This window comes from Scyliorhinus canicula, chromosome 18, assembly GCF_902713615.1.
Source record: "Scyliorhinus canicula chromosome 18, sScyCan1.1, whole genome shotgun sequence".
NCBI lineage: Eukaryota > Metazoa > Chordata > Chondrichthyes > Carcharhiniformes > Scyliorhinidae > Scyliorhinus > Scyliorhinus canicula.
Window position 1 is genome coordinate 759,340 of NC_052163.1, and position 23,454 is coordinate 782,793.

A 23,454-nucleotide genomic window follows, 5' to 3' on the forward strand; every position below is an offset into this window, starting at 1 on the left:
AGTGCATCTTGTAGATGGTACACACGGCTGCCACTGTTTGTCGGTGGTGGAGGGTTTGAATGTTTGTGGAAGGGGGAGCAATCACACGGGGCTGCTTTGTCCTGGATGGTGTTGAGATTCTTGAATGATGTTGGAGCTGCGCTCATCCAGGCAAGTGGAGAGTATTCCATCACACTCCTGACTTGTGCCTTGTAGATGGTGGACAGGCTTTGGGGGGTCAGGAGGTGAGTTACTCTCCGCAGGATTCCCAGCCTCTGACCTGCCCTGGCAGCCACAGTATTAATGTGGCTGGGTCCAGTTCAGTTTCTGATCAATGGTGGTCTCACTATGTTGATTGTGGGGGATTCAGTGATGGTAATGCCATTGAATGACAAGAGGTGATGGTTAGATCCTCTCTTATAGGAGATGGCATTGCCTGGCACTTGTGTGGCACGAATGTAACTTGCCACTTGCCAGCCCCAAGCCTGGATACTGTCCAGGTTTTGCTGCATTTGGACAGGGACGGCTTCATTATCTGAGGAGTCACGAATGTTGCTGAACATTGTGCAGCCATCCACAAACATCCCCACTTCTGACCTTATGATGGAAGGGAGGTCATTGATGAAGCAGCTGAAGATGGCTGGGCCTAGGACACTACCCTGAAGAACTCCTGCACTGATGTCCTGGAGCTGGGATGATTGACCTCCAACCACCACAACCATCTTCCTTGTGTCACTGTACGGTTACTGGGGGTCACCACAGGGTTATCATTGGGTCACTGTGGGGTCACCAACTCTGGTGCATTTACCTGTTTGCTTTTAACTTTTTTAGACGAGCCTCCAGGTCATTGAGCAGATTCATCTTCTTCGAGCATTGGGAACAATATACATCGAGGAACTCACTGCTAAACACATGTCGCATCTTCCTTGGGGTCTGACCAGCACTAAAGCAGCAAAATCAATCCATTAATAATCCATTAATAATCCATTAATAATCCATTAATAATCCATTAATAATCCGAGATCAATCCATTAATAATCCATTAATAATCCATTAATAATCCGAGATCAATCCATTAATAATCTCTGATCACAGAGTCAATCCATTAATAATTCCTAATCAAAAACACATGATTCCCTCCTCCTGGACAGACTCCGTCTCATTCAACTTTTACTCTCTGACCCCATCCCACTCTCCGATTGGCCGAAACCCCCAAAAGTCTTCCCCTATTTCAGTCAATGAGGTTTCCTCAAAAAATAGTTTATTTCTGACTCACAATTGGGAAATACAGCAACTAAACGACAGTCCAGGGTGCAGCCGGGACCATCCTGAGATTCCGGCTCCTTCCCAGGCCAGGTTTTATCCCCGGGAATTAACAAGCTCGCTGTTGCAGTCTGTCCCCCAGTGGGAGGCTCGTACTCCACCTGCCCCACGGGGAGATCAAGTGGGCGGTCCAGGGGCCTCGTGGGGCTAGAACATCCTCCATCACCCCCCTCACACCTCCCACCCACCCCCAACTGCGTGTCCCTGAGTTTTGATGAAGTCCAGTCACTGACCTGGAGGATACAGATGAGCCCAGGTCCGAGAAACCGTTGGTTCTGCTTTCATCATCAGGACAGGGGCTGCTGGGAATGAAGTCACTCTCATCGGCTTCTCCATAATCCTCATACTGTTCCTCAGCGCTGAGGAGGGAGCTGCTGGATGGTTCTGAGAAGGAGGGTGACCCAGCTCTGAAACGGGAAGGAGATACAGTCAGTGTCCACATTCCTGCTCAGTCTCATTTTATGGGATAAATCAGTGAAGAGTGAGACAGTAAGGAGAAATCCCCCTCCGGTGTCTGGAGAATTGGACCAGAAGTGGCCGTGTGAGATGACAAAGTCCCTATAAGGGAGACGCGAGCAGAGCTGGTAACATGGGTCAGCATGGCGGAGGGCAAGGGCCACGGGGAAACGGCACAGTGGGCGACGGAGCAGCTGGCGGAGGGCAAGGGCCACCGGGAAACGGCACAGTGGGCGACGGAGCAGCTGGCGGAGGGCAAGGGCCACCGGGAAACGGCACAGTGGGCGACGGAGCAGCTGGCGGAGGGCAAGGGCCACGGGGAAACGGCACAGTGGGCGACGGAGCAGCTGGTGGAGGGCAAGGGCCACGGGGAAACGGCACAGTGGGCGATAGAGCAGCTGGTGGAGTTTTCCGAGGATTGCTTGGCCAAGCTGAAGAAGGACATGCTGGACCCGATTAAGGCTTCGATTGATCAAGTGGTTTTATATTCTGTCCAATATTCTGGCCCCTCTTTTCTCAATGATCTCCTGTTGCTTTAACTTTAGTTAACCCCGGATGGTGGGTCCTTCCTTGGAATCTTCCTCTCTCTTTCGAATGAATGCTCGGTCCTACATGTTGGTCAAACTGATTTCCCTTTCATACCCTGTCCAATCCGATCATTCTAGTCAAAGTGTCCCGTTATCCCATCCTTCCTAACTGATTCGAGCATTTTCACTGCCTGACATCAAACACGCCTGTACTTCTCCACTTTAGAACAAAGAACATAGAAAAGTACAGCACAGGAACAGGCCCTTCGGCCCTCTAAACCTGTGCCAACCATGTTGCCCATCTAAACTAAAACCTATACACTTCCAGGGTCCGTATCCCTCTATTCCAATCCTAGTCATGTTTGTCAAGATGCCCCTTAAACATCACTATCGTACCACATACGATAGGGGCTGTTTAGCTCACAGGGCTAATCGCTGGCTTTGAAAGCAGACCAAGGCAAGGCAGCAGCACGGTTCGATTCCCGTAACAGCCTCCCCGAACAGGTGCCGGAATGTGGCGACTAGGGGCTTTTCACAGTAACTTCATTTGAAGCCTACTCGTGACAATAAGCAATTTTCATTTTTCATTTCATATCTCTATTTGTGCCGCAAAGGGATTCCTTGGGGATTAAGGTGCGGGTCAGGGATTCCCAGGGATCAGGTTCAGGGATTCCCAGGGATCAGGTCAAGGATTCTCCAAGCATCATAGACTCATTGAATTTACAGTGCAGAAGGAGGCCATTCGGCCCATCGAGTCTGCACTGTCCCTTGGAAAGAGTACCCAAGCCCACACCTCCACCCTATCCCCATAACCCTACCTAACCTTTTTTGGACACTAAGGCCAATCCACCTAACCCGCACGTCTTTGGACTGTGGGAGGAAACCGGAGCACCCGGAGGAAACCCACGCACACATGGGGAGAATGTGCAGACCCCGCACAGACAGTGACCCAAGCCGGGAATCGAACCTGGGACCCTGGCACTGTGAAGCCACAGTGCTAACCACTGTGCTACCGTGCTGCCCGTGATCAGGGTCAGGGATTCTCTGGAATAAGGGTCAGGAATTAGTCAGGGATTAGGGTCAGGGATTCCCAGGGATCTGTGTGAGGGTCAGTGTATGAGTCACTTACTGTTCTGTGCGAGGTAGGAACAAACTGACCATCTGACTGCCCTTCCCATCCTCCCTGCCCAACTCTGGAACCTCTGAGCTTTGGGCATTCTCAATAGCGCTGTCCATATCCGACTCCTGTGGAATCGCCTGTTGGGAAAGTGTCATGGTGTCGTCATCGGTGTAGATTTCACCCTCACTCTCAGCTGATTCACAATCCAGGAATCCGCTGTCAGTCACTGGAGCAGACTGGAGGGAAACAAAATCTGTTAGACAAAGACTAAAGGTCAACTGAGAAGGGTCAGGGTCACATGGGAAGGGTCAGGGTCACATTGGAAGGGTCAGGGTCACCTGGGAAGGGTCAGGGTCACATGGGAAGGGTCAGGGTCACCTGGGATGGGTTAGGGTACATGGGAAGGGTCAGGGTCACACGGGATAGATCAGGGTCACCTGGGAAGGGTCAGGGTCACATGGGAAGGGTCAGGGTCACATGGGAAGGGTCAGGGTCACATGGGAAGGGTCAGGGTCACATGGGAAGGGTCAGGGTCACACGGGAAGGGTCAGGGTCACATGGGAAGGGTCAGGGTCACATGGGAAGGGTCAGGATCACATGGGAAGGGTTAGGATCACATGGGACGGGTTAGGATCACATGGGAAGGGTCAGGATCACATGGGAAGGGTCAGGATCACATGGGAAGGGTTAGGATCACATGGGAAGGGTTAGGGTCACATGGGAAGGGTCAGGATCACATGGGAAGGGTTAGGATCACATGGGAAGGGTCAGGATCACATGGGAAGGGTCAGGGTCACCTGGGAAGGGTCAGGGTCACCTGGGATGGGTTAGGGTACATGGGAAGGGTCAGGGTCACACGGGATAGATCAGGGTCACCTGGGAAGGGTCAGGATCACATGGGAAGGGTCAGGGTCACATGGGAAGGGTCAGGGTCACATGGGAAGGGTCAGGGTCACACGGGAAGGGTCAGGGTCACACGGGAAGGGTCAGGGTCACATGGGAAGGGTCAGGATCACATGGGAAGGGTTAGGATCACATGGGACGGGTTAGGATCACATGGGAAGGGTCAGGATCACATGGGAAGGGTCAGGATCACATGGGAAGGGTTAGGATCACATGGGAAGGGTTAGGGTCACATGGGAAGGGTTAGGGTCACACGGGAAGGGTCAGGATCACATGGGAAGGGTTAGGATCACATGGGAAGGGTTAGGGTCACATGGGAAGGGTCAGGATCACATGGGAAGGGTTAGGATCACATGGGAAGGGTTAGGGTACATGGGAAGGGTTAGGGTACATGGGAAGGGCAGGATCACATGGGAAGGGTTAGGATCACATGGGAAGGGTCAGGATCACATGGGAAGGTCAGGATCACATGGGAAGGGTTAGGATCACATGGGAAGGGTCAGGGTCACACGGGAAAGATCAGGGTCACCTGGGAAGGGTCAGGATCACATGGGAAGGATCAGTGTCACATGGGAAGGGTCAGGGTCACATGGGAAGGGTCAGGATCACATGGGAAGGATCAGGGTCACATGGGAAGGGTCAGGGTCACACGGGAAGGGTCAGGGTCACATGGGAAGGGTCAGGGTCACATGGGAAGGGTCAGGATCACACGGGAAAGATCAGGGTCACCTGGGAAGGGTCAGGATCACATGGGAAGGATCAGTGTCACATGGGAAGGGTCAGGGTCACATGGGAAGGGTCAGGATCACATGGGAAGGATTAGTGTCACATGGGAAGGGTCAGGGTCACACGGGAAAGATCAGGGTCACTGGGGAAGGGTCAGGGTCACTGGGGAAGGGTGAGGGTCACATAGGAAGTAACAGGGTCACACGGGGTCAGCAATTGTCAGGTGTGTATATGTTCCTGTAGTACTATTCAAACAATTCTTGTCTCAAACCCCAAGCCCGCTGCTTACAGACAGAAAATACAATTCCAATCCCAGACCAGATTACAACAGCAGCTCGCTTACTGGACCGAAACCCCAATTATGATGAGATGACCCATTGCCAGTTGTGGGTGAGTGAAAGGGACAAGGACACCAATAAGAGAGGGAGCAGGACGTGATCACAACAAACCCATTTCATTCCAGGCTTATCATTTCCTGTAATGAGCTCTATATTCAAACAGGGAGAGTCCATTCAGCCTGTTCTTGCATGGAAGGAGTGAACAAAGATCTGGATCCCAATTCCAGGTCCCCACCTTGCTGCAGGTTCTTAACTTAATACAAATTCTAATCATCTTAGTTTTTAAAGCTCCAATTGATCTTCTATTCCTCACCCAACGCTCACAATGTTTTTCCATTTGTGACACATGGAGGATTTTATGAAAATTGGAATCTAAATATATTGGGGAACTTAAGGGTTTAAAATCTGACGGTGGAGTGTGGTTGACTGCAATGGTCCTGTTTTTTTTAATAAAAAGGATTCTATTTTCCAGGTCCTGGGAGCATTTAGCAGCCGGAAGGTGAAATTGACAGCAGAATGTGTTTTTCAGTCGAGGCTAATGCACTATGGTTTGACTGGGAAAGTCCAGAGAGAGTTAATGTGCTTTCAGCTTGGGGAGATGACATCATTGCTGGGTGGAGCTAAGAGATTCTGAGAGATATTTTTGGGAAAGCTTTTGAAGGGGTCTGACCTGCCTTCCACAGAGTTCACAAGTAAACGCAGTTTTCTTTCCCAATAAGATAGTTTAAAAAAGAGTAATAATATTTTAAAAGCAGAGCTGTCTTGTCTGAAGACAAGGAAGAGGATGAAACAACCCAGTTGAAGCAGCTGTTTGAAGATATTCAGCCAGAGTCTGAAAGGGTTCTAAATCTGTTCAGTAAAGCAAGTATTACTGTAGGCCCTGCTGATGTTTAAGCTAGATTGAGAGCTACATGTTTTTGTTTTGTTGTCTAACGGGGAATTGAGTTATACTGTTGCGGTATAATTGGAAGCTGGGCCTGGATTCTCCGAGCCTCCGCGATCGCGCTTGGCATGGGGGGGGGGGGGGGGCAGAGAATGGGGCGTCAGCTCCACGAACGATCCGGGGACCAGAGGATCACTGACAGTCATGCACGTGGTCGATTTGCTGCCGTCAGGGACCATTGAAAGAGGCCCACGCGGCGATTCCTCGCCAACCACTGGCCAAGTTCCTGCCGGCGTGGTTCACTCATGGTTCTACCCAGCGGGACCTCGGTGTAGCGGCTACGGACACAGTCCACGGCCACCCTGCTGGGGGTATAGGAGGCCACCGATCGTGTGCGCGCGCGCGCGATCTGGGGGAGACCTATATTGTCAGGGCCAGCCTGCTATCTGAGTCCGCCATGCTGCTCGGGACCAGGGTCAGTACTGAGGGAGCCCCGCACTGTCAGAGGGTCAGTACTGAGGGAGTGCTGCTCTGTCAGAGGGTCAGTACTGAGGGAGTGCCGCACTGTCAGAGGGTCAGTACTGAGGGAGTGCCGCACTGTCAGAGGGTCAGTACTGAGGGAGCTGCACTGTCAGAGGGTCAGTGCTGAGGGAGTGCCACACTGTCAGAGGGTCAGTACTGAGGGAGTGCTGCACTGTCAGAGGGTCAGTACTGAGGGAGTGCTGCACTGTCAGAGGGTCAGTACTGAGGGAGTGCTGCACTGTCAGAGGGTCAGTACTGAGGGAGTGCCGCACTGTCAGAGGGTCAGTACTGAGGGAGTGCCGCACTGTCAGAGGGTCAGTACTGAGGGAGTGCTGCACTGTCAGAGGGTCAGTACTGAGGGAGTGCTGCACTGTCAGAGGGTCAGTACTGAGGGAGTGCTGCACTGTCAGAGGGTCAGTACTGAGGGAGCGCCGCACTGTCAGAGGGTCAGTACTGAGGGAGTACTGAGGGAGATGACATCGGTGCTATGGAGGATAAGGTTGAATCCATTTGGGTGGAAATCAGGAATAGTAAGGCGAAAAAGCCACTGATATTAGAAGTCTATAGGCCACCAAATAGTAACATTATGGTGGGGCAGGTATTAACCAAAGAAATAACTGATGCATGTAGAAATGGTACAGCAGTTATCATGGGGGATTTTAATCTACATGTCGATTAGTTTAACCAGATCGGTCAAGGCAGCCTTGAGGAGGAGTTTTTAGAATGTATCCGCGATAGTTTCCTAGAACAGTATGTAATGGAACCTACGAGGGAACAAGCGGTCCTAGATCTTGTCCTGTGTAATGAGACAGGGTTGATTCATGATCTCATAGTTAGGGATCCTCTAGGAAGGAGCGATCACAATATGGTGGAATTTAAAATACAGATGGAGGGTGAGAAAGTAAAATCAAATACTAGTGTTTTGTGTTTAAACAAAGGAGATTACAATGGGATGAGAGAAGAACTAGCTAAGGTAGACTGGGAGCAAAGACTTTATGGTGGAACAGTTGAGGAACAGTGGAGAACCTTCCAAGTGATTTTTCACAGTGCTCAGCAAAGGTTTATACCAACAAAAAGGAAGGATGGTAGAAAGAGGGAAACCGACCGTGGATATCTAAGGAAATGAGGGAGAGTATCAAATTGAAGGAAAAAGCATACAAAGTGGCAAAGATTGCTGGGAGACGAGAGGACTGGAAAATCTTTAGGGGGCAACAGAAAGCTACTAAAAAAGCTTTCAAGAAGAGTAAGATAGATTATGAGAGTAAATTTGCTCAGAATATAAAAACAGACAGTAAAAGTTTGTACAAATATATAAAACAAAAAAGAGTGGCTAAGGTAAATATTGGTCCTTTAGAGGATGAGAAGGGAGTTTTAATAATGGGAGATGAGGAAATGGCTGAGGAACTGAACAGGTTTTTTGGGTTGGTCTTCACAGTGGAAGACACAAATAACATGCCAGTGACTGATAGAAATGAGGCTATGACAGGTGAGGACCTTGAGAGGATTGTTATCACTAAGGAGGTGGTGATGGGGCAAGCTAATGGGGCTAAAGGTGGACAAGTCTCCTGGCCCAGATGGAATGCATAAGAACATAAGAATATAAGAACTAGGAGCAGGAGTAGGCCATCTGGCCCCTCGAGCCTGCTCCGCCATTCAATGAGATCATGGCTGATCTTTTGTGGACTCAGCTCCACTTTCCGGCCCGAACACCATAACCCTTAATCCCTTTATTCTTCAAAAAACTATCTATCTTTACCTTAAAAACATGTAATGAAGGAGCCTCAACTGCTTCACTGGGCAAGGAATTCCATAGATTCACAACCCTTTGGGTGAAGAAGTTCCTCCTAAACTCAGTCCTAAATCTACTTCCCCTTATTTTGAGGCTATGTCCCCTAGTTCTGCTGTCACCCGCCAGTGGAAACAACCTGCCCGCATCTATCCTATCTATTCCCTTCATAATTTTAAATGTTTCTATAAGATCCCCCCTCATCCTTCTATATTCCAACGAGTACAGTCCCAGTCTACTCAACCTCTCCTCATAATCCAACCCCTTCACCTCTGCGATTAACCTAGTGAATCTCCTCTGCACACCTTCCAGCGCCAGTACGTCCCAGAGTGCTAAAAGAGATGGCTAGGGAAATTGCAGATGCACTAGTGATGATTTACCGAAATTCACTAGACTCTGGGGTGGTCCCGGTGGATTGTAAATTAGCAAACGTGACACCACTGTTTAAAAAAGGAGGTAGGCAGAGAGCGGGAAATTATAGGCCAGTGAGCTAAACTTCGGTAGTAGGGAAGATGCTGGAATCTATCATCAAGGAAGAAATAGCGAGGCATCTGGATAGAAATTGTCCCATTGGGCAGACGCAACATGGGTTCATAAAGGGCAGGTCGTGCCTAACTAATTTAGTGGAATTTTTTGAGGACATTACCAGGGCAGTCGATAACGGGGAGCCAATGGATGTGGTATATCTGGATTTCCAGAAAGCTTTTGACAAGGTGCCACACAAAAGGTTGCTGCATAAGATAAAGATGCATGGCATTAAGGGTAAAGTAGTAGCATGGATAGAGGATTGGTTAATTAATAGAAAGCATAGAGTGGGGATTAATGGGTGTTTCTCTGGTTGGCAATCAGTAGCTAGTGGTGTCCCTCAGGGATCCGTGTTGGGCCCACAATTGTTCACAATTTACATTGATGATTTGGAGTTGGGGACCAAGGGCAATGTGTCCAAGTTTGCAGATGATACTAAGATAAGTGGTAAAGCAAAAAGTGCAGAGGATACTGGAAGTCTGCAGAGGGATTTGGATAGGTTAAGTGAATGGGCTCGGGTCTGGCAGATGGAATACAATGTTGACAAATGTGAGGTTATCCATTTTGGTAGGAATAACAGCAAACGGGATTATTATTTAAATGATAAAATATTAAAGCATGCCGCTGTGCAGAGAGACCTGGGTGTGCTAGTGCATGAGTCACAGAAAGTTGGTTTACAGGTACAACAAGTGATTAAAAAGGCAAATGGAATTTTTTCCTTCATTGCTCGAGGGATGGAGTTTAAGACTAGGGAGGTTATGCTGCAATTGTATAAGGTGTTAGTGAGGCCACGCCGGGAGTATTGTGTTCAGTTTTGGTCTCCTTACTTGAGAAAGGACATACTGGCACTGCAGGGTGTGCAGAGGAGATTCACGAGGTTAATCCCAGAGCTGAAGGGGCTGGATTATGAGGAGAGGTTGAGTAGACTGGGACTGTACTCGTTGGAATTTAGAAGGATGAAGGGGGATCTTATAGAAACATATAAAATTATGAAGGGAATAGATAGGATAGAATGACTAGGGTAAGAGTAGGGCCAGTCAAGGACAGTGGTGGGAAGTTGTGTGTGGAGGCTGAGGAGATAAGCGAGATACTAAATGAATACTTTTCGTCAGTATTCACTCAGGAAAAAGATAATGTTGTGGAGGAGAATGCTGAGACCCAGGCTATTAGAATAGATGGCATTGAGGTGCGTAGGCAAGAAGTGTTGGCAATTCTGGACAAGGTGAAAATAGATAAGTCCCCGGGGCCTGATGGGATTTATCCTAGGATTCTCTGGGAAGCCAGGGAAGAGATTGCTGAGCCTTTGGCTTTGATTTTTATGTCATCATTGGCTACAGGAATAGTGCCAGAGGACTGGAGGATAGCAAATGTGGTCCCTTTGTTCAAGAAGGGGAGTAGAGATAACCCCGGTAACTATAGGCCGGTGAGCCTCACGTCTGTTGTGGGTAAAGTCTTGGAGAGGATTATAAGAGATATGATTTATAAACATCTAGATAGGAATAATATGATTAGGGATAGTCAGCATGGTTTTGTGAAGGGTAGGTCATGCCTCACAAACCTTATCGAGTTCTTTGAGAAGGTGACTGAACAGGTAGACGAGGGTAGAGCAGTTGATGTGGTGTATATGGATTTCAGTAAAGCGTTTGATAAGGTTCCCCACGGTCGGCTATTGCAGAAAATACGGAGGCTGGGGATTGAGGGTGATTTAGAGATGTGGATCAGAAATTGGCTAGTTGAAAGAAGACAGAGAGTGGTAGTTGATGGGAAATGTTCAGAATGGAGTTCAGTTACGAGTGGCGTACCACAAGGATCTGTTCTGGGGCCGTTGCTGTTTGTAATTTTTATAAATGACCTAGAGGAGGGCACAGAAGGTTGGGTGAGTAAATTTGCAGACAACACTAAAGTCGGTGGAGTTGTAGACAGTGTGGAAGGATGTTGCAGGTTACAGAGGGACATAGATAAGCTGCAGAGCTGGGCTGAGAGGTGGCAAATGGAGTTTAATGTGGAGAAGTGTGAGGTGATTCACTTTGGAAAGAATAACAGGAATGCGGAATATTGGCTAATGGTAAAATTCTTGGTAGTGAGGATGAGCAGAGGGATCTCAGTGTCCATGTACATAGATCCCTGAAAGTTGCCACCCAGGTTGATAGGGTTGTGAAGAAGGCCTATGGAGTGCTGCACTGTCAGAGGGTCAGTACTGAGGGAGTGCCGCACTGTCAGAGGGTCAGTACTGAGGGAGTGCTGCACTGTCAGAGGGTCAGTACTGAAGGAGTGCTGCACTGTCAGAGGGTCAGTACTGAGGGAGTGCTGCACTGTCAGAGGGTCAGTACTGAGGAAGTGCTGCACTGTCAGAGGGTCAGTACTGAGGGAGTGCTGCACTGTCAGAGGGTCAGTACTGAGGGAGTGCTGCACTGTCAGAGGGTCAGTACTGAGGGAGCTCCGCACTGTCAGAGGGTCAGTACTGAGGGAGTGCCGCACTGTCAGAGGGTCAGTACTGAGGGAGTGCCACACTGTCAGAGGGTCAGTACTGAGGGAGTGCCGCACTGTCAGAGGGTCAGTACTGAGGGAGTGCTGCACTGTCAGAGGGTTAGTACTGAGGGAGTGCCGCACTGTCAGAGGGTCAGTACTGAGGGAGTGCTGCACTGTCAGAGGGTCAGTACTGAGGGAGTGCCGCACTGTCAGAGGGTCAGTACTGAGGGAGTGCTGCACTGTCAGAGGGACAGTACTGAGGGAGTACCGCACTGTCAGAGGGTCAGTACTGAGGGAGTGCCGCACTGTCAGAGGGTCAGTACTGAGGGAGTGCCGCACTGTCAGAGGGTTAGTACTGAAGGAGTGCTGCACTGTCAGAGGGTCAGTACTGAGGGAGTGCTGCACTGTCAGAGGGTCAGTACTGAGGGAGTGCTGCACTGTCAGAGGGTCAATACTGAGGGAGTGCCGCACTGTCAGAGGGTCAGTACTGAGGGAGTGCTGCACTGTCAGAGGGTCAGTACTGAGGGAGTGCTGCACTGTCAGAGGGTCAGTACTGAGAGAGTGCTGCACTATCAGAGGGTCAGTACTGAGAGAGTGCTGCACTGCACCCTGGGTTACTGTCTGTATCTCTCTGGTGAACATCCAGCTCCATCACACGGTGAGTCAGTGAGCCATGATCTGGGTGTCTGTGAGATATGACGAGGACATTTACTGTGGGCTTCAGTGTTGATGTCATTGTTATCTTGGAACAGTTTAATGTCATTCTCCACTCCATTACTGACATTAATCCACCTCATGAAATATTTACCCATTACTGATCAGTCAACCTGTCGCTGATATAACACCTCGTGCTCAGTTTAGTGACTATTTATTAAACACTCTCCCGAACTTGCATACAAATAGACTGTGCGGCGCTCCCTCAGTACTGACCCTCTGACAGTGCGGCGCTCCCTCAGTACTGACCCTCTGACAGTGCGGCACTCCCTCAGTACTGACCCACTGACAGTGCGGCACTCCCTCGGTACTGACCCTCTGACAGTGCAGCACTCCCTCAGTACTGACCCTCTGACAGTGCAGCTCCCTCAGTACTGACCCTCTGACAGTGCAGCACTCCCTCAGTACTGACCCTCTGACAGTGCGGTACTCCCTCAGTACTGACCCTCTGACAGTGCGGCACTCCCTCAGTACTGACCCTCTGACAGTGCGGCAATCCCTCAGTACTGACCCTCTGACAGTGCGGCACTCCCTCAGTACTGACCCTCTGACAGTGCGGTACTCCCTCAGTACTGACCCTCTGACAGTGCGGCACTCCCTCAGTACTGACCCTCTGACAGTGCGGCACTCCCTCAGTACTGACCCACTGACAGTGCGGCACTCCCTCGGTACTGACCCTCTGACAGTGCAGCACTCCCTCAGTACTGACCCTCTGACAGTGCAGCACTCCCACAGTACTGACCCACTGACAGTGCAGCACTCCCTCAACACTGACCCTCTGACAGTGCAGCACTCCCTCAGTACCGACCCTCTGACAGTGCAGCACTCCCTCAGTACTGACCCTCTGACAGTGCGGCTCCCTCAGTACTGACCCTCTGACAGTGCGGCACTCCCTCAGTACTGACCCTCTGACAGTGCGGCACTCCCTCAGTACTGACCCTCTGACAGCGCGGCACTCCCTCAGTACTGACCCTCTGACAGTGCGGCACTCCCTCAGTACTGACCCTCTGACAGTGCGGCACTCCCTCGGTACTGACCCTCTGACAGTGCGGCACTCCCTCAGTACTGACCCTCTGACAGTGCAGCACTCCCTCAGTACTGACCCTCTGACAGTGCAGCACTCCCTCAGTACTGACCCTCTGACAGTGCGGCACTCCCTCAGTACTGACCCTCTGACAGTGCAGCACTCCCTCAGTACTGACCCTCTGACAGTGCGGCACTCCCTCAGTACTGACCCTCTGACAGTGCTGCACTCCGTCAGTACTGACCCTCTGACAGTGCGGCACTCCCTCAGTACTGACCCTCTGACAGTGCGGCACTCCCTCAGTACTGACCCTCTGACAGTGCTGCACTCCCTCAGTACTGACCCTCTGACAGTGCGGCACTCCCTCAGTACTGACCCTCTGACATTGTCTAACTAGAGACACTAACCACCACGAACATCAGCAGGTTAACTAACGACAGTAACCACCGTGACCAGCAGCAGGTTAACTAGAAACACTAACCACTGAGAACATCTGCAGGTTAACTAGAGACACTAACCACAGAGACTAGGAGCAGGTTAACTAGAGACACTAACCACCGAGACCAGCAGCAGGTTAACGAGAGACACTAACCACCGAGACCAGCAGCAGGTTAACTAGAAACACTAACCACTGAGAACATCTGCAGGTTAGCTAGAGACACTAACCACCGAGACCAGCAGCAGGTTAACGAGAGACACTAACCACCGAGACCAGAAGCAGGTTAACTAGAGACACTAACCACCGAGACCAGCAGCAGGTTAACTAGAGACACTAACCACTGAGACCAGCAGCAGGTTAACTAGAAACACTAACCACCAGGACGGGGAGCAGGTTAACTAGAGACACTAACCACCACGACGGGGAGCAGGTTAACGAGAGACACTAACCACCGAGACGGGGAGCAGGTTAACTATAGACACTAACCACCGAGACGGGGAGCAGGTTAACTAGAGACACTAACCACCGAGACGGTGAGCAGGTTAACTATAGACACTAACCACCGAGACGGGGAGCAGGTTAACGAGAGACACTAACCACCGAGACGGGGAGCAGGTTAACTATAGACACTAACCACCGAGACGGGGAGCAGGTTAACTAGAGACACTAACCACTGAGAACATCAGCAGGTTAACTAGAGACACTAACCACCGAGACAGGGAGCAGGTTAACTATAGACACTAACCACCGAGACCAGCAGCAGGTTAACTATAGACACTAACCACCGAGACCAGCAGCAGGTTAACTAGAGACACTAACCACCGAGACCAGCAGCAGGTTAACTAGACACTAACCACCGAGACCAGCAGCAGGTTAACTAGACACTAACCACTGAGACGGGGAGCAGGTTAACTAGAGACACTAACCACTGAGACGGGGAGCAGGTTAACTAGAGACACTAACTACCGAGACCAGCAGCAGGTTAACTAGAGACACTAACCACCGAGACCAGCAGCTGGTTAACTATAGACACTAACCACCGAGACCAGCAGCAGGTTAACTAGAGACACTAACCACCGAGACCAGCAGCAGGTTAACTAGACACTAACCACCGAGACGGGGAGCAGGTTAACTAGAGACACTAACTACCGAGACCAGCAGCAGGTTAACTATAGACACTAACCACCGAGACCAGCAGCAGGTTAACTATAGACACTAACCACCGAGACCAGCAGCAGGTTAACTATAGACACTAACCACCGAGACCAGCAGCAGGTTAACTAGAGGCACTAACCACCGAGACCAGCAGCAGGTTAACTAGACACTAACCACCGAGACGGGGAGCAGGTTAACTAGAGACACTAACCACTGAGACGGGGAGCAGGTTAACTAGAGACACTAACTACCGAGACCAGCAGCAGGTTAACTATAGACACTAACCACCGAGACCAGCAGCTGGTTAACTATAGACACTAACCACCGAGACCAGCAGCAGGTTAACTAGAGACACTAACCACCGAGACCAGCAGCAGGTTAACTAGAGACACTAACCACCGAGACCAGCAGCAGGTTAACTAGAGACACTAACCACCGAGACCAGCAGCAGGTTAACTATAGACACTAACCACCGAGACGGGGAGCAGGTTAACTAGAGACACTAACCACTGAGAACATCAGCAGGTTAACTAGAGACACTAACCACCGAGACGGGGAGCAGGTTAACTATAGACACTAACCACCGAGACCAGCAGCAGGTTAACTATAGACACTAACCACCGAGACCAGCAGCAGGTTAACTAGAGACACTAACCACCGAGACCAGCAGCAGGTTAACTAGACACTAACCACTGAGACGGGGAGCAGGTTAACTAGAGACACTAACCACTGAGACGGGAAGCAGGTTAACTAGAGACACTAACTACCGAGACCAGCAGCAGGTTAACTATAGACACTAACCACCGAGACCAGCAGCTGGTTAACTATAGACACTAACCACCGAGACCAGCAGCAGGTTAACTAGACACTAACCACCGAGACGGGGAGCAGGTTAACTAGAGACACTAACCACCGAGACGGGGAGCAGGTTAACTAGAGACACTAACTACCGAGACCAGCAGCAGGTTAACTATAGACACTAACCACCGAGACGAGGAGCAGGTTAACTATAGACACTAACCACCGAGACCAGCAGCAGGTTAACTATAGACACTAACCACCGAGACCAGCAGCAGGTTAACTAGAGACACTAACCACCGAGACCAGCAGCAGGTTAACTAGACACTAACCACCGAGACGGGGAGCAGGTTAACTAGAGACACTAACCACTGAGACGGGGAGCAGGTTAACTAGAGACACTAACTACCGAGACCAGCAGCAGGTTAACTATAGACACTAACCACCGAGACCAGCAGCTGGTTAACTATAGACACTAACCACCGAGACCAGCAGCAGGTTAACTAGAGACACTAACCACCGAGACCAGCAGCAGGTTAACTAGAGACACTAACCACCGAGACGGGGAGCAGGTTAACTAGAGACACTAACCACTGAGACGGGGAGCAGGTTAACTAGAGACACTAACTACCGAGACCAGCAGCAGGTTAACTATAGACACTAACCACCGAGACGGGGAGCAGGTTAACTATAGACACTAACCACCGAGACCAGCAGCAGGTTAACTATAGACACTAACCACCGAGACCAGCAGCAGGTTAACTAGAGACACTAACCACTGAGACCAGCAGCAGGTTAACTAGAAACACTAACCACCAGGACGGGGAGCAGGTTAACTAGAGACACTAACCACCACGACGGGGAGCAGGTTAACGAGAGACACTAACCACCGAGACGGGGAGCAGGTTAACTATAGACACTAACCACCGAGACGGGGAGCAGGTTAACTAGAGACACTAACCACCGAGACGGTGAGCAGGTTAACTATAGACACTAACCACCGAGACGGGGAGCAGGTTAACGAGAGACACTAACCACCGAGACGGGGAGCAGGTTAACTATAGACACTAACCACCGAGACGGGGAGCAGGTTAACTAGAGACACTAACCACTGAGAACATCAGCAGGTTAACTAGAGACACTAACCACCGAGACAGGGAGCAGGTTAACTATAGACACTAACCACCGAGACCAGCAGCAGGTTAACTATAGACACTAACCACCGAGACCAGCAGCAGGTTAACTAGAGACACTAACCACCGAGACCAGCAGCAGGTTAACTAGACACTAACCACCGAGACCAGCAGCAGGTTAACTAGACACTAACCACTGAGACGGGGAGCAGGTTAACTAGAGACACTAACCACTGAGACGGGGAGCAGGTTAACTAGAGACACTAACTACCGAGACCAGCAGCAGGTTAACTAGAGACACTAACCACCGAGACCAGCAGCTGGTTAACTATAGACACTAACCACCGAGACCAGCAGCAGGTTAACTAGAGACACTAACCACCGAGACCAGCAGCAGGTTAACTAGACACTAACCACCGAGACGGGGAGCAGGTTAACTAGAGACACTAACTACCGAGACCAGCAGCAGGTTAACTATAGACACTAACCACCGAGACCAGCAGCAGGTTAACTATAGACACTAACCACCGAGACCAGCAGCAGGTTAACTATAGACACTAACCACCGAGACCAGCAGCAGGTTAACTAGAGGCACTAACCACCGAGACCAGCAGCAGGTTAACTAGACACTAACCACCGAGACGGGGAGCAGGTTAACTAGAGACACTAACCACTGAGACGGGGAGCAGGTTAACTAGAGACACTAACTACCGAGACCAGCAGCAGGTTAACTATAGACACTAACCACCGAGACCAGCAGCTGGTTAACTATAGACACTAACCACCGAGACCAGCAGCAGGTTAACTAGAGACACTAACCACCGAGACCAGCAGCAGGTTAACTAGAGACACTAACCACCGAGACCAGCAGCAGGTTAACTAGAGACACTAACCACCGAGACCAGCAGCAGGTTAACTATAGACACTAACCACCGAGACGGGGAGCAGGTTAACTAGAGACACTAACCACTGAGAACATCAGCAGGTTAACTAGAGACACTAACCACCGAGACGGGGAGCAGGTTAACTATAGACACTAACCACCGAGACCAGCAGCAGGTTAACTATAGACACTAACCACCGAGACCAGCAGCAGGTTAACTAGAGACACTAACCACCGAGACCAGCAGCAGGTTAACTAGACACTAACCACTGAGACGGGGAGCAGGTTAACTAGAGACACTAACCACTGAGACGGGAAGCAGGTTAACTAGAGACACTAACTACCGAGACCAGCAGCAGGTTAACTATAGACACTAACCACCGAGACCAGCAGCTGGTTAACTATAGACACTAACCACCGAGACCAGCAGCAGGTTAACTAGACACTAACCACCGAGACGGGGAGCAGGTTAACTAGAGACACTAACCACCGAGACGGGGAGCAGGTTAACTAGAGACACTAACTACCGAGACCAGCAGCAGGTTAACTATAGACACTAACCACCGAGACGAGGAGCAGGTTAACTATAGACACTAACCACCGAGACCAGCAGCAGGTTAACTATAGACACTAACCACCGAGACCAGCAGCAGGTTAACTAGAGACACTAACCACCGAGACCAGCAGCAGGTTAACTAGACACTAACCACCGAGACGGGGAGCAGGTTAACTAGAGACACTAACCACTGAGACGGGGAGCAGGTTAACTAGAGACACTAACTACCGAGACCAGCAGCAGGTTAACTATAGACACTAACCACCGAGACCAGCAGCTGGTTAACTATAGACACTAACCACCGAGACCAGCAGCAGGTTAACTAGAGACACTAACCACCGAGACCAGCAGCAGGTTAACTAGAGACACTAACCACCGAGACGGGGAGCAGGTTAACTAGAGACACTAACCACTGAGACGGGGAGCAGGTTAACTAGAGACACTAACTACCGAGACCAGCAGCAGGTTAACTATAGACACTAACCACCGAGACGGGGAGCAGGTTAACTATAGACACTAACCACCGAGACCAGCAGCAGGTTAACTATAGACACTAACCACCGAGACCAGCAGCAGGTTAACTAGAGACACTAACCACCGAGACCAGCAGCAGGTTAACTAGACACTAACCACCGAGACGGGGAGCAGGTTAACTAGAGACACTAACCACTGAGACGGGGAGCAGGTTAACTAGAGACACTAACTACCGAGACCAGCAGCAGGTTAACTATAGACACTAACCACCGAGACCAGCAGCTGGTTAACTATAGACACTAACCACCGAGACCAGCAGCAGGTTAACTAGAGACACTAACCACCGAGACCAGCAGCAGGTTAACTAGAGACACTAACCACCGAGACCAGCAGCAGGTTAACTAGAGACACTAACCACCGAGACCAGCAGCTGGTTAACTAGAGACACTAACCACCGAGACCAGCAGCAGGTTAACTAGAGACACTAACCACCGAGACCAGCAGCAGGTTAACTAGAGACACTAACCACCGAGACCAGCAGCAGGTTAACTAGAGACACTAACCACCGAGACCAGCAGCTGGTTAACTTGCCAGTTCCAAGTTTAATCAGTTGCTCCGCACTGAGTGAAAGGAAACGTTTGTTGAAATGAAGCATTGTCGAGCGCTGATCGAGTGGGAATCATTCTCCTGCTGCTTTGTCGAGCGCTGATCGAGTGGGAATCATTCTCCTGCTGCTTTGTCGAGCGCTGATCGAGTGGGAATCATTCTCCTGCTGCTTTGTCGAGCGCTGATCGAGTGGGAATCATTCTCCTGCTGCTTTTTCGAGCGCTGATCGAGTGGGAATCATTCTCCTGCTGCTTTTTCGAGCGCTGATCGAGTGGGAATCATTCTCCTGCTGCTTTGTCGAGCTCTGGTCAGTGGTCAGTGATGGACGATCAGTGGTCAGCGATCAGTGAGCCTCACAAACTGACGCCTGTCTTTGAGCTGAGCCCCTATGTTTGCAGGAATGGTGCCGAATTCAGCAGTTGTTCCTGTGCCTGTGTGAAGCAGCCTCCAGGCTGAGTTTGGGTCTGCACTCTGTACACAGTGAACCCATTGTTCCCTCTGAATGGGAAGAAACACCAGAATCCTGGGAGTTCTCCACCACACCAACTCCTACATTTCACACAATCCGCTGTGGGGAGAGAGCCCCTCCCCCTGTCTGTACTGAGTGTGTGAGACAACAGCTGATTACTCCGTCCCAGACACCATTCTGCACTGTCCATTGACAGCAGCAAACTCACTCACAGCGACAAATTTCAAACCACTCACTCAATCCAAACAGGATATTCCATTGCGGCTGAACCCTTTGCCAATGCAGCACAGCGGTTAGCACTGTTGCTTCACAGCGCCAGGGTCCCAGGTTCGATTCCCGGCTTGGGTCACTGTCTGTGCGGAGTCTGCACGTTCTCCCCGTGTCTGTGTGGGTTTCCTCCGGGTGCTCCGGTTTCCCCCCACAAGTCCCGAAAGACGTGCTGTTCGGTGAATTGGACATTCTGAATTCTCCCTCCGTGTACCCGAACAGGTGCCGGAATGTGGCGACTAGGGGCTTTTCACAGTAACTTCATTGCAGTGTTAATGTAAGCCTACTTGTGACAATAAAGATTATTATTATTAATTCTAATCTCACACATTCACAGTACAACAGGCAGCCACGCAGAGGTGGGAGTCTGTTCCTGATCCTCAATAATCTTCGTCACAATCACATCCTCGCTGGAACCCCCAACACCAACAGCTCTGGCCCCGATGTTTCCCACTCCAACCATCTCCACCTCGACATATCCGCCACTGATCACTGCTTCCTGACACTCCCAATCACAAACAACAAACTCTCCCTATCACAATCAATCCAAACTCCTCAGGTATGTAAATGATTTGATTAAATCTCCCGCCTCTTCAATATGTCAATAATCCCCACACCACAATTCACTATTCACTCAACAGAACTCTCCCCACCATCTCCCCTCCCACCCCTTCTCCCTGCCCCTCTCCCCCCCATCCCCTCTCCCCATCCTCTCCCCCATCCCCTCTCCCAGCCCCTCTCCCCATCCTCTCCGCCCCATCCCATCTCCCATCCCCTCTCCTCATCCTTTCCCCCTGACCCCCCTCTCCCATCTCCCTGCCCCTCTCCCCCCCATCACCTCTCCCCATCCTCTCGCCCATCCCCCTCTCCCTGACCCCCTCTCCCCGCCCCTCTCCTCATCCTTTCCCCCTGACCCCCCTCTCCCCGCCCCTCTAACCATCCTCTACCCCCATCCCCCCTGCCAGCCCCTCTCCCCCCTCCATCCTCTGAATGCACTCCCGGTGTAGACAGCGAGCTGAATGCAATCCCGGTGTAGACAGGGAGCTGAATGCACTCCCGGTGTAGACAGCGAGCTGAATGCACTCCCGGTGTAGACAGGGAGCTGAATGCACTCCCGGTGTAGACAGGGAGCTGAATGCACTCCCGGTGTAGACAGTGAGCTGAATGTACTCCCGGTGTAGACAGGGAGCTGAATGCACTCCCGGTGTAGACAGTGAGCTGAATGTACTCCCGGTGTAGACAGCGAGCTGAATGCACTCCCGGTGCAGACAGGGAGCTGAATGTACTCCCGGTGTAGACAGGGAGCTGAATGCACTCCCGGTGTAGACAGCGAGCTGAATGCACTCCCGGTGTAGACAGCGAGCTGAATGCACTCCCGGTGTAGACAGAGAGCTGAGTCACTCCCGGTGTAGACAGGGAGCTGAATGCACTCCCGGTGTAGACAGCGAGCTGAATGCACTCCCGGTGTAGACAGCGAGCTGAATGCACTCCCGGTGTAGACAGCGAGCTGAATGCACTCCCGGTGTAGACAGTGAGCTGAATGCACTCCCGGTGTAGACACTGAGCTGAATGCACTCCCGGTGTAGACAGTGAGCTGAATGCACTCCCGGTGTAGACAGTGAGCTGAATGCACTCCCGGTGTAGACAGCGAGCTGAATGCACTCCCGGTGTAGACAGCGAGCTGAATGCACTCCCGGTGTAGACAGGGAGCTGAGTGCACTCCCGGTGTAGACAGTGAGCTGAATCACTCCCGGTGCAGACAGCGAGCTGAATGCACTCCCGGTGTGGACAGCGAGCTGAATGCACTCCCGGTGTAGACAGGGAGCTGAATGCACTCCCGGTGTAGACAGCGAGCTGAATGCGCTCCCGGTGTAGACAGCGACATGAATGCACTCCCGGTGTAGACAGCGAGCTGAATGCACTCCCGGTGTAGACAGTGAGCTGAATGTACTCCCGGTGTAGACAGGGAGCTGAATGTACCCCCGGTGTAGACAGGGAGCTGAATGTACTCCTGGTGTAGACAGAGAGCTGAATGCACTCCCGGTGTAGACAGAGAGCTGAATGCACTCCCGGTGTAGACAGGGAGCTGAATGTACTCCCGGTGTAGACAGGGAGCTGAATGTACTCCTGGTGTAGACAGTGAGCTGAATGCACTCCCGGTGTAGACAGTGAGCTGAATGCACTCCCGGTGTAGACAGCGAGCTGAATGCACTCCCGGTGTAGACAGCGAGCTGAGTCACTCCCGGTGTAGACAGTGAGCTGAATGCACTCCCGGTGTAGACAGGGAGCTGAATGTACTCCCGGTGTAGACAGGGAGCTGAATGCACTCCCGGTGTAGACAGCGAGCTGAATGTACTCCCGGTGTAGACAGTGAGCTGAATTTACTCCCGGTGTTGACAGTGAGCTGAATGTACTCCCGGTGTAGACAGGGAGCTGAATGCACTCCCGGTGTAGACAGGGAGCTGAATGCACTCCCGGTGTAGACAGCGAGCTGAATGCACTCCCGGTGTAGACAGCGAGCTGAATGCGCTCCCGGTGTAGACAGCGAGCTGAATGCACTCCCGGTGTAGACAGCGAGCTGAATGCACTCCCGGTGTAGACAGGGAGCTGAATGTACTCCCGGTGTAGACAGTGAGCTGAATGCACTCCCGGTGTAGACAGGGAGCTGGATGCACTCCCGGTGTAGACAGGGAGCTGAATGTACTCCCGGTGTAGATAGGGAGCTGAATGTACTCCCGGTGTAGACAGCAAGCTGAATGCACAGACTGCCAGAGGGGGGGGGGGGGGTGGGGGCTGCCAGGGGGAGTGGCTGCCTGGGGGAGGGGCTGCCAGGGGGAGGGGCTTTCTGGGGGGAGGGGCTGCTAGGGAGGAGGGGTTGCCAGGGGGAGGGGCTGCCTGGGGGAGGGGCTGCCAGGTGGAGGGGCTGCCTGGGGGAGGGGCTGACGGGGGAGGGGTGCCTGGGGGAGGGGCTGACGGGGGAGTGACTGCCTGGGGGAGGGGCTGACGGGGGAGGGGTGCCTGGGGGAGCGGCTGACAGGGGGAGTGGCTGCCTGGGGGAGGGGCTGCCAGGGGGCGGGGCTGCTAGGGGGAGGGGCTGACGGGGGAGGGGTGCCTGGGGGAGGGGCTGACAGACGGGAGGAGCTGACAGACGGGAGGAGCTGACAGGGGGAGGGGCTGGCAGGGGGAGGGGTGCCTGGGGGAGGGGCTGATGGGGGAGGGGCTGACAGGGGGAGGGGCTGGCAGGGGGAGGGTTGCCTGGGGGAGGGGCTGACGGGGGAGGGGCTGCCTGGGGGAGGGTCTGATGGGGGAGGGGCTGCCTGGGGGAGGGGCTGACGGGGGAGGGGCTGCCTGGGGGAGGGTCTGACGGGGGAGGGGTGCC

The 23,454-nt window shown here is 51.8% G+C and overlaps 1 protein-coding gene across 1 annotated transcript in view; it reads right to left on the bottom strand.

Annotated features, from left to right (window-relative positions):
- Positions 1–23,454, bottom strand: part of rab11fip4a (RAB11 family interacting protein 4 (class II) a) — a 151,049-nt gene that overhangs the window by 38,905 nt on the left and 88,690 nt on the right. The window contains exons 4-6 of the mRNA XM_038777895.1: positions 3,415–3,641; positions 1,536–1,709; positions 788–922 (exon numbers count right to left, since the gene is read on the bottom strand). Coding sequence (XP_038633823.1) covers positions 788–922; positions 1,536–1,709; positions 3,415–3,641 — 536 coding nt within the window. The remainder of the gene's footprint in view (positions 1–787; positions 923–1,535; positions 1,710–3,414; positions 3,642–23,454) is intronic.